This window comes from Galeopterus variegatus, unplaced genomic scaffold (assembly GCF_000696425.1).
Source record: "Galeopterus variegatus unplaced genomic scaffold, G_variegatus-3.0.2 Scaffold6344, whole genome shotgun sequence".
In the NCBI taxonomy this organism is placed as follows: Eukaryota; Metazoa; Chordata; class Mammalia; order Dermoptera; family Cynocephalidae; genus Galeopterus; species Galeopterus variegatus.
The window spans coordinates 1-11,991 of NW_007732455.1; the positions used below are offsets into that span (position 1 = coordinate 1).

General features: G+C 42.4%; 1 protein-coding gene across 1 annotated transcript in view; it reads left to right on the forward strand.

The window, feature by feature from the left end:
* Positions 1-2: 2 nt before the first annotated feature.
* OSTF1 (osteoclast stimulating factor 1) overlaps positions 3-11,991 on the forward strand; it is a 67,817-nt gene continuing 55,828 nt past the window's right edge. Inside the window, exon 1 of the mRNA XM_008590737.1 lies at positions 3-210. Within this exon, the coding sequence (XP_008588959.1) occupies positions 177-210 (34 nt within the window). The 5' untranslated portion in view covers positions 3-176. The remainder of the gene's footprint in view (positions 211-11,991) is intronic.

An 11,991-nucleotide genomic window follows, 5' to 3' on the forward strand; every position in this document is an offset into this window, starting at 1 on the left:
GTCCGCTGTGGCTGCGTCCGCTCTTGCCATAGCCAAGGCTGGGCGCAGGTCCTGCGAGGCGCAACCGCTGCCAACCAGACAGAAGGAAAGTTGGGGACGCCAGGAGTGCCGGCCGGCAGGGCGATCGGTCGGCTTTTCGTGCGGGGTCTTTACGATTAGCCGCTCAAGGAGGCGAGATGTCGAAGCCGCCACCCAAACCAGTCAAACCAGGTAAGGGAGGCGCTCGCCGGGTCCCCCGGCCGCCGCCGTGCCCGGCGCTTCCTCTGCCACTTGGCAGGGCGGACCGGGCACGCACCGGCCCCGAACCCACCGGCCTGGGAGCCCTTAGCGTGCTGGCGTTCGCCGTAGGGGACGAATCGCTGCTGATAGCACGAGGAGCTCGAGGGTTTTTAAACGACATGTTTAAGGAGAAGTCGCCCTTGGTTTTGCTACATTGTCATTCGCTGCAACTTTTCCAGCGGGTGTGATGGCAACGTCCCTTTGAAGCTTTCGGGAAGACAGGGCCATTGATCTCCCTTTTAAAAAAATTAAATAAATAGGTCTTGAAACGGTCTTTAGCCACTTCCTCTTTCCTCAACGTGTGTCACTGTCAACTTAGAGCTCTGGACCGGCCCGAGCGAACGGGAAGTGCGGGGCCTGCAGGGCGGGGCGGGAGGACGAGGCTCCTCCGGGACTGGAACAGCGTTTGCAGTTGACCTCGAGACCTTGAGAAGAGCGTTTAGGAAACGCTGCGCTCGTGCTCCCGGCGACAAGTTAGGCTGCGGCAGAGAAATCTCGGCTCTTACTATTCGGAAGTGTCACTTTACCCTGCAGGGCATGTCCTTTGCCTCCGCTGCTCCGACTTTGGCGAGCTAAGCTGGAGAGGGGTGACATTACTAAATTCCTCAAAGCAGTTTTCTTGGCTGATGATACTTGTTCATTTCTGATTTTGTGCTTAGAATATCTTCTGTACTATGGAGAAACGAGAATGTAAAGGGACAGACGTAGTTTAATTCAATACTGTGTCGAACTCGTAGGCGCACTCATTTGAGCAGGAAGTGGAAGATGAACGGTTCTGATGTACTCGCAGGTTTTTCCTTCCCATCTCGTGTAACTTCGGAATAGCAAAGGCCGAAGCTTAATCCATTGACGTCAAATTTTGAAGTAACTTTCTTTGCAAGAGATAGAGTTGCAGTAATTTTTTTGTCTTGATTTTTAACTTTGGCCAAGCACTACAACTTTCATAATTATCCAGTTTTCTTTCTCTGCGATCATACTGTGGCAGTATCAAGTCCTTTTACTTGAAAATTATGGACATGCATCTATTCACTGAGGACTTAACTGTTGGTGGGCTCGGTGTGAAGGGTATTGCTGAGACCGGCTCTGCCGAGAACAAACATGGGGCGTGGCTGGAGTTAGGCTCTGCGCTGGGTCAGAGGTGGAATCTGTTGAGATTTGCATTTTAAGTGCATATGTATGAAGTAGCAGCTTTCTAAACTCAGATGTAAATCAGGACTTCAAGCATCCAACAAAGCAGAGTTGTTCTTTGATAACCAAACAAAATGCGGTACTTTGTCTCTGCAGGCATATTGAGTGATGTCTGTGTTGCATCTGGAGAAACATGGACGGGGGTGTGTATGTGCACACGAGCGTGTATTTGTGTATTCATGAAAACTTGGATGTGGCTTCGGGATCATCCTGTTACCAAATGGGGATACATTCCCAGGAACCATTTTTGTTGTCTGACATCACTGCTTTCTTTTTCTCTTCAGCAAATCAGAAAGCACAGGGTTAAACATGACTTGTTTAGAGAACACTTCGACTCCATGCTAATTTATAAATGAGATCCAAACACGAATAAAGTCACCATAGAAATCAGTTTGTTTATTGATTTCGTAGTTTACGATGAGAAATATTACCATCAGTCAGACTTGAGACTTTATGTGAGCTGGTGTAATTGAAAATAGGAGTGTCCTATTATAGTACTGACCCACATTCACTGTGTGCTGGGCACTGGTCTAGTCACTTTTACATGTATTAACTCATTTACTCTTCCTGACAACATTATGAGGTCAGTACCATTATTGTTCCCATTGCACAGGTGGAGAAATGAAGGCAAGGCACAGAAAAGTTAGTTAACTTGTCTAAAGTCAGCAGCGGGGGGCCAGGGGCAGGTAGCAGGCAGGATTAGAACCCAGGTAGTCTTGTACTGGAGTTTGTGCTCTTAAACATGATGCTCTACTGCCTTAGGTCATAGTGCACCATTTATACTAGTAGTCGTGTGTATTTTAGAGGTGGTAGAAAGGAAGTGGGAAGGAAGGGGCCTCTGGTCCTCAATTGGACTTTCTTCTCACAGGGCATATAAAGGTCCCCCTGGTTGGTAGCAGCCAGGAGAGTGGTGTTGCACTTCACCTTCTTGTCCTGTAAGCAAGCTACATGTGTGAAACGTCCAAAGCAAGCTTGGAATTGAAGGGGGGAGATGTGCTTAGTTTTTGCTTTCTTGGTTTGTTTATATCCTGCCTTATCCCAAAAGGACTTCACAAATACAAATTATCTGGTAGACAGGAAAAAAGAAAGCAAGATTGTGTAGAGGGAGGGAAGAATAACAAGGAAGCCAGAGGAGAAGTTAGCTTCCAGTCGTGCATGTCTTGCGGTCCTACAAAGTAACCAAAGGAGGGCTGTCGATTTGGCTCTTAGCTTCAAGCAGAGAGATAAGAGACCAATTACAAGATGCCTAGTGCTGAAGTTAGCTTCCAGTCGTGCATGTCTTGCGGTCCTACAAAGTAACCAAAGGAGGGCCGTCGATTTGGCTCTTAGCTTCAAGCAGAGAGATAAGAGACCAATTACAAGATGCCTAGTGCTCATAACATTAAAATGTGTTATTTGCTCTGAGAAGTAGTTATTTTTTAATGGCACTGAGATCTGAGACAAACTTTTCCCATGGGTACTCCTAAAGTTGACATTTCTATGAGAAATACTAAAGGGAACATCATGATGGTATTTCTTATCGCTTTCTTCAGAGCAAGATCTGGGCAAAACAGCATGGCTATACAAAAAGAGGAGAGCTAGGTGGCAAGGGACAAGGGACTTACCTTACCAGAAGATTTTAATAACAAGGGACTTTAAGCTATAATGTAGGCTAATGCATTTTCAGGATGATCAGCATATACCCGAGGAGGGAACCATTCACAACAGGAGGCTGCCTAGGCAAGTCCTGGCTGCTTGATGCTGGTGGCAGAGCCAGGCCAGTTTTGCACCATCCTGAAGCTATATCAGGGTCACCTTTTTTGAGTTTTTGGCCATATCCAGAATTCATTTGCTGAACAGTTTTAAATAAATGTGACTTGTATTTTAGGCCCTGTGCTAGACACCAAGGTTCCAAAGAACAGTAAGTTCTCTTCCATGAGAGTCCTGATTCTAATGGGGGAAATTTAGTAAATATCTGTGATGGAGTCTGGATGTGTTTTCCCCTCCAAAACTCATGTGGAAATTTGATCTCCAATGTGGCAGTGTTGGAAACTGATTGAGTCATAGGGGCAGATCCCTCATGAATGGATTAATGCTTTCCCTGGGGGAGGGGGGATTAATGAGTGAGTTCTTGCTCTGTTAGTTCCCACGAGAGCTTGTTGCTTAAAAGGACCCTGGCACCTTCTCTCTCTCTCTTGCTTCCTGTCACCATGTGATCTGCTTGTACCCGCTGGCTGCCTGCCACTTTCCGCCATGAGTGGAAGCAGCCTGAGGCCCGTGCCAGACGCAGTTGTCCCGGAATTGTAAGCCAAATAAACCTCTTTCCTTTATAAATTACCCAGTCTCAGGTATTTCTGTTATAGCAACACAAAACGGACTAAAACAATCTGCATATATTGTCCTAGATTGTCCCATATTACAATTGGATGGCTGATCTCATCCATTTTGTTAAAAAAAATTTTGTGGTTAAAAATAAAAGTAATATATTTTTTGTTACAGAAGACTTGGAAATATAGTACAGATAATAAATACATTATTAAAAATATAAAAAGCATTCCTACCTATCATCTAGTAATAATCACTATATACATTAGGTTGAATATTCTCTCAGGTTTTTTTCTTCTTCAAATCTATTTTGTTCAAAAAAGAAAATAAAAACAGTTGTCCTCAGAACAGTGTCTCATTTTCAGTTTTAAATGTCTTGCTCTTGGTTGGCATGTTTCTGACAGTCTGCACAATATTACCTACATTCTGCCTGAAAAATCAGTTCTGTCACAATTTGACCTTCCGTTGTTTACTGATTTTTTTTCTGTAGGATCCCTTTTGGCTACTCGAGGTCTGTCATTGAAACCCTCCCTTCTAATTGTTAGATGTGCCACCATGAAACTCTGTCTGCTAAGACATGTTGCAATTTCATGTGCTTCAGCTCATTCTTTACGGGACTCTCCCTTCCTTCTTCTGAACTAGAGTAGCCTCTCAGTTTTACACATATAACATTTATGTTATTTTCAGTCACCCTCGGGCATCTTACAGTTCAATGAGGGTAAACCTTCCTGGCTTGTCAAAGTATAGAAAATGGAACTTTTTGCACAAAGACTTTTTTGGAGACTTTATTCCGAGACTTAATATAAGGATGGACCAAAAATATGAAATGAGATTTGGACCTTAGAATCATCTCATTCTAAGCAGGCTTGATAACTCTCTCTTACAGCTGGAAACCTGATGTCTGACCTTGGCTCTTTCTTTCAAATGGCTTATTGATTTTGGTGGTGAAAGTAAAGCAACATAAATATTTCATGTGTCTTGTGAAAATAAATTCATGGAACTTTGCAGAAGCAAATGTCAGTATTTTGAGTTGTTTTGCTATTCATGGTAAAAACATTTTAAAACTTCAAAGACATTACACATATGCCACTTACATAACACTTCTGAGAGAAAAAAAGGTCTTCATCTAAAATGATCTCAACTTCTGCATAATTTTTTCTCCCTGAATAAATGAATTAATCAAAGGTGAAAGTTTAGGGTTGGCTTTGAAATATGCACATGAATAGTTTTCTTTCATAAACTTGATGCTTCCATTATACCTGATGGCAGAATAAAGTCTGAGAAACATCTTGAAAATTCTAGAATGATGATGATGATGGTAGTAATCGTGAACATTAATTTGGCCCTATGTGTCAGGAACTGTTCCAAGCACTCTGTATGCTCTGTCTCCTTTAATTACTCTGACTTCCTTATGAGGTGGGTCCTAATATCCCTGTTTTATAGATGAAGCAGTACTTAGCGAGGTTAAGTAAACTACTTAAGGCCTCAAAGCTAATTAGTGGTTGATGTGACCTGAGAAAGGAACGGGAGGTTTATCTTGAGCCTGTGCATTTTGGGCAGAGAAACCTGTGAGAGATTCCACTGGGTTAGACCTGCTTTTGTTGCGCAGCCACTTTTATTGACTTAAGCAGTTGTACTATTGGCATTTGTCTTCTTGCACTGATTGTATTAGACTATTAGACTGTATAGACTTTTTAAGAGTAGAACAATCTTGTATTTCTTTATACTGAACAACTGTTTATGAATGGCAGATACTGTACATAAAAGGTCTTGTTACATAATAAAGTCTTTTTGTCTGGAAGAAGGTGGGAGGAGACTGTGCTTAGACTTTTCTTGTAGCTTTACTACAAAGTGGCGAAGGTTGAAGTCTGTGTTCCTCTGATCAGCATTCCTCCTGGAAATTGTGGGGTCCCCTCCTTCTTGTATTTTCAAAATTCCCATGGCTTGACTTCCTAGTGGGGTGAGATTTTCTGGTGCACGCCTTATACCTCATGTTCAATGAAAACCTTTGCCCTTACATGCTTAATGCACAGGGGAAAACAAAATACATTAAAAAAAAAAAAAAGATATAGAGATAATTTTCAGTGGGCTGACGTGAGTGAGCTGTCAAGTCAAGATTCTCTATCCAACAAATTAAAAGTTTGGGGGGAAAAATTACAGATATTAGTACCAAGAGAGCATCCTGGTTCTTTTAAACAGCTGCCTGGTATTTCATTGTACTTGTTTAACCACATCCCTATTAATGTACATTTAGATAGTTTCCAATCTTTTGTTATAACTAATGGTGCTACAACAGCCTTGTTGCTTACACGTGTAAATCCACAGGATAAAGTCCTGGCAGTGGGATTTGTTGTGTCAGAGGTATGTTCATTGTCATTTTCATAGACATTTCCACATTGCTCTCCAGAGAGGTCATACCAATTTACCTTCATACCACAAATGGGTCAGCATGCCTTAAACAGAAGAATTAGAATGCATTTGATTGGAGATATTATCCACGTGTAATCAGAGGTCTGGGACATGCAGGGCAAGGAGCTTGAGGAGGCTGAGAAGGTGTCACAGAAGAGGAGTAATTTAAGCAGGGTCTTGAATGCTGAGTAAGACTTTGCTGGGCTACAAAGGGGAAAAAGTCCCATGTCAATTAACATGCAGAAAACAAAATAACAACACACCCTCCTACCACATTTGTCTGACAAATTTCTCCCAGAGAAGCTGGAGAAATTTCATGTGCACACATGGAACTACAAACAGAGAACTTTTATTTGTTTTCTGAATTAAAGAGAAAGCCATTTATTTACCTCAGTGTAACAGTTAGTGGGAAATGGCACAGTTCCACACAGAAAGCAAGAATTTAAATGTACGCATGTCTGCCCTCAGTTTGTCAGTGTTAATAGCTATGGATGTTTAGTTTGCAGAAGTTAAAGAGGTTTAGCAGCTTTGGGTCAATTAAACAAGGTACTAGTGTGACTGCTGTGACCTTTTTAAAAATTTTTGCCAGTCATTTCTCGCTTTATGTTTGGGCATCTGTGGAAGTTTTAGAAAGTTTCAAGACAAATTCCTCAATTTACTCTTGGGGTAGGAGTTGGGGGATAGTTTTGTATTTGCCATGTTAGTCGGCGTGGGATTTTAAAATTCTTTAACATCCTGTAGAATTTGATAAGCTATTTTGGTTTTATGTTCTTGGAACCCAAGAATACCTATAATGTGGATCTTTTCTGCCTAGTGCTTCTGATTTTAGGGGAGCCTGAAGGCAATTTGAAGTCAAATTAAGGAAGACCCTCTAACCAACTCAATTTAAACTCATACTAGAAGGACTGCCTCAGGCTCCTTGGAAGGATCTAAAGGCACCCTAGAGATAGAGGGAGAGGGTCTTTCTGGCATTCCTGCACTCCAAGGATTTTGCTTGTTTCCAAGTGGGATCCATTTCAGGATTCTTTGCTCCCCACCCGGGACTTGAATCAACTCACTCCTATGAGACAGAGAAATGACTTCAACCTGGAGATTATTCCGGAGTGTCTTCTAGGTACCTTCTGTCCAAATCCATATTTGGGGGGAAGATGCTTCCAGATTCTAGCTCTCTGGGTGTGGGTGAGTGTAGGTTGGCTGGTATCTCAGACTCAGGAGATTTGGGAAGTTCCACAGAGTCTCATCTTTCCTTGCTTGAGAATCAGACTCGCATGACTGTCTCTGACATGTTGACTATACAGGTTTACAGGAGTTTCTGGCTGGCATGTCTTCTGTACCTGCTTTTGGGGCCTATTGTTTTGATGAGTCATTGCATGCAGCTTGTCTGATGGTCGCCCTGGGAAGAGCTAAACTAAAGCTATTCTTACTGGTTTTTTTGGGCAAGGAAACTGGTTGTGAAATGTTGCAACAGAAACCATTCCCTCCAAAGTAACTATTCCAAATGGTGTGCCAAACTTGAGATTGTTTTCAACCTTATTTTTCTTTTGGGGAATAAATAATTCACTTTTACTCCTCTGCATTCAGGTTCTAAATCTAAGTCACCCAAGCAGCTGCCAGCTAGAGCCCAGGCCTGCCTTCAGCTGAAGAGTGAAGAAGGAGCCACTGCTTATGGTGCCACCCACTTCCTCTTTCAGGGAACCCCTCCCAGTTGACAGGGCTTCTTCTGGGTCTTGCCTAACACCTTCCCACTACTGGGGATCAATTCTGTACCTAAATACTGGACCTCTAAAAGGTCTCTAGGACTTTACACTGGCCAGTCGGGAGCTCTATTCTCCACAATGAGCTCCTGCCCATTTCTTGACTCTTGGTTGATACTGGGTCTTTCTGATGTCATGACACCCCTTCCAGCACTCTCTTGTTGACTGGCACCTGGATACCTGTGGCTCTGTCTACCCTGAACCCTTGTCATTTGCCTCCTTTTTTCCTGCTTGGACACATGCCCCAGATTGTTTGGACTTTTGTCTAAGAGAACCTTTGCCTTTCTGACGTACTGTGATCCTAAGATTGGTCTGGGTCTCTGGCTACTCTTGGATGGGTTTCCCCATGGGCTCGCTTCCTTCTTCAGGCCTATCTTTGGCAGACCTGAATAGCATAGCCGAGTGTTGTTTGTGGCACCGAGTGCTGTGATTATGGCACTACGAGATACCAGGGCCACTTACCCAGAAAGCTTTATAACAGTCTCTTGCTCAGGACTGTCCCAGTTTTCCTCACTGACATCAACTGGAAACTTGGTTTCCCCTTCTCTCAATTCCATAGTGTCCTGAGAACAAATTTACTACTTCTCAACTGATGAACAATTTCACCTTCAGTGTCCAACCAATCATTGATTTATTGTAATTTTCTTCTCAAAGGTACTTACACTAAAATGTAATATAAGCTAAAAATCAAGATTCTGGGGAGGCATTCCCTGCTGAAATGAATGATTCTTTCATGATAAGACGTTAGGCATAAAGACTGTATAATAGTGTGGATATTATAGGACCAGGCTATGCGTTGGAGGAGGAAGAGGCAGACTATAGTGATGGAAAGTAAACATTAGCTTTGAGATGATCTTCATCTGATTCTAAGTCTAATTCTAAATCTTCTTCATTACCTTAGACTGGCCTTTCAAATACTTTCTCAAATTTTGAAATATTGTCATCCTGTGATGTTTCTCCTAGACCCCTGGGACATTTTCAGTTATCTCTTACCCATCTCCTGCTACTGCCAGTGCTCAGTGCCATGTGAATACAAACATATGGAGGAATTAAACACTTCAAGGGCTTTTCATAAGTCCAGATTTCCATGACAAACAGAGAGAGGAAAGGATAGGATGAGGGTTAGAGTGGGGGTATAATGTATTAATAATGAGGTCTGATCTGATTTCACTTAGGCTTTGGCTGCGTAGTGCAGCGTTTTTGTTTTGTTTGTAGCTGTCTAGAAAAAGAAAACACTGAGGTGGCCCTGCAGGAACATGTCTGGGGCTCTGTATGCACAGATTCCAATGAGATCCTTAAGGCCTTTTATGTTTGGAAAGTGTAAAGTTGATTATAACTCAATAATATCAACTGTGTGCACCTGAGATCTAAGAATATGTTCTTCTGCTAGTTTTTAGAAATTAATTCCCTATGCACAATATCATGCAAATTCCTCGTTTCTCCTCCCATCTTGTTTTACCCCATCTCTCTTGGAGGTAACAGTTTTAAGCCATGTATTCAAGTTCAGACATTGCTTTACAGAAATTCTTACGTTTGATTACAGGGAGGAATTTTAGTGCTTTTCTCTAGAAGAAAGACAATGCATCTTCCTCTAAGAGAAAGGTTCTCAGTCCACCCATCGCTCTTCCAGTTAAATTGTTCTTACATAAGAAACCAAAAGCCTTTGACAAAAAAAATTATATATTTATAGGCATTCTGATATAACAGCAGTTTTAAGGACATAGAATTACACCAATGGGAATACGTTTTATTGCTGTGGCTTTAGAATTCAAACAAAAATAATTCTTTTCACAGTAATTATTAGAATGCTTTTGTGTTAATTTTCCACGAAGTATCTTTAAAACCAAAGACAAAGAACTGCAGTCTTTAAGTACAAATGGCAGGAGGTTGCAGGATACTTCTGCATCTGGACAGTGTGTGTAGAAGAAGCGCAGATTCCTAGTGATTATTCTGAGAGCCTACAATTTAGTTGACCACTGCATATTGGTGGCAAGCCACATCCCAGGGAGCATGGACTTTTCCCTCTTCCATCCCTGTGGGCAGAGAGGTTATTTTCACTGTCACCCCATTCACATCTTAAACAGCAAATAGTTCTGCAGGATCAAGGACTTGGGAGGGGACCAGGAGCATTTCTAGAAGTTTAAGGGCAAATTCCACTGTCTCCAGCCTCAGCCTCCTTCTACCCTTGTCCCCATGTTTATGAAAATATAAAATAATTTTCTGGGTGTCCGTCAATGAAAACAATTTTTTAAAAGTCTATGAGCAGTGTGCAGCCTGGCGGGGCGGGTGGGGTGGGGTGGGGTGGGGTGTGTGTGTGTGTGGCCTTGGGCCTTCGAGGGGCTGAAGGTAAGTAAGTGACCCGCAGGGGTTTTGTCATAACTCCCATCCCCACTCTCTCCAGGCCTCGAGAGAAAGGGGGATTTCCACAAGGATAGTCCTGTAATTTACCCTGTTTTAATTACAGCCCCAGAAAACCACAACTTTTCATTTGTCTGGTCTTGTCATTCTCAGGGAAATCCTAAAGGACTCCTTTCTCTTGGTCCCCTCTTTCTTCTCCCAAAATCTGAGCTGGTTTGGGAAAATCCCTTGACACTTCTTTGGGTTTGGATTCTTCCCTGACCTTTTCAGGAGGCACTTGGACTCCTCGGGTCTTTCCAGACCCGCTTGACTTCTGTCTAGCCTCTTCTCTCCATAAGCAATCTCGACCTTCAGACCACGCCAAGCAGGAAAAGGAAGCACCACCTGGGGCATCGCCCTGCTGGAGTGGAGGTGTGCTGTCCCTGACGTTTCTGGGGCTACTTTTACCATAGGAATGTGGTCCTTAGGAATCCGACACAAACCTTTTGAAGTAGCACTGCTGTGACTTGAGAGAAAATGCAGTTAGGGAAACAGTTGCCAGTTTAAAGGCTGTTGTGTCAGTGAAAAGATGATCTCGGAAGGAATGAATGTTTTGGACGTCTTGTTGGTTTCTGATCAATGGCCTCTCTGAACTTACTTTCCTTGTTTGGTTCTGTTATAATTTCAGATTTAGACTCTTGTGGAGTTCTTGTAGGTGTTACATAAGAAAATTTGAATCCTTTTGTTTTCTGAATGGAGAGGGGCTCAGTTTTCAAAGGTATTGATGAGTCTTAGCTCTCTGCTTTTTCCATGTTTTTAAACATTTCTCACATCCAGAGGTTGTATTACTATACCAGAGTTCTAGTACTAACTAGAAATGGTAAAGCGCCCTCAGCTACAGATTTGGCTCCGGTGTGTGCATCTGTCGGGTCAGCTTTGATGAGCTACCAGTGTCATAGATACTGTGTATATCCTTGTCTCTATATCAGGTTTGAAAGGGGTTCTGTTATAAATAAAGGACACATTTTTTTAATCATCATGTCTTGCTAAGATATGTCTATAGAAGGCTAAGACTAAGACCATTTTTATTATATTCTGAGAGTGTTTTGTTATGGCTAAGAGTACCAGATATCTAAATCCAAAATTTCCCATTCAGTCTCTAAACACTGGTTACACACATTCATATATTAAATGCTGTGTTCTGGTGTTTTTTTCAACTGTGAGTGGTGACCCAGGAAGTGATAAAGTCAGTATAGGTAGTCTTGACTAGTTTCCAGAGAGAGAGAAAATAGAATAAAAACAATAAATATTAGAGTGAATTACTCAAAGGAAATATATTTTTTTGTGAAAACTTTTTTAGTTTCATGAAAGCGTTTGTGTGTTTCCTGGGTCCTGGTATGAAATATATTTCTTCCTCGGGTCTCAAAAGCATTTGAGAAACCTCTAGTTTGTGCTCATGACCCCAGCTTAATCTCAGCGTTCTCTGCCCCAGGCCTCAGGCACACTGATCTACTGGACGTTCCTAGACCACACGTCCTGACCTCCAGCCCCTCTGTGTCTTTGTACTGCTCTTTATTCTGGGACTGCCCTACATACCTATTTGCATGGGTAATTACTGTTATCTTTCCAAAATCAAAGTAGATATCACCTCCTGTGACAGCCTGCACTGGCCTTACCAGCCTCCTCACCATACTAACTTACATGTCCCTGTACTCTAAGT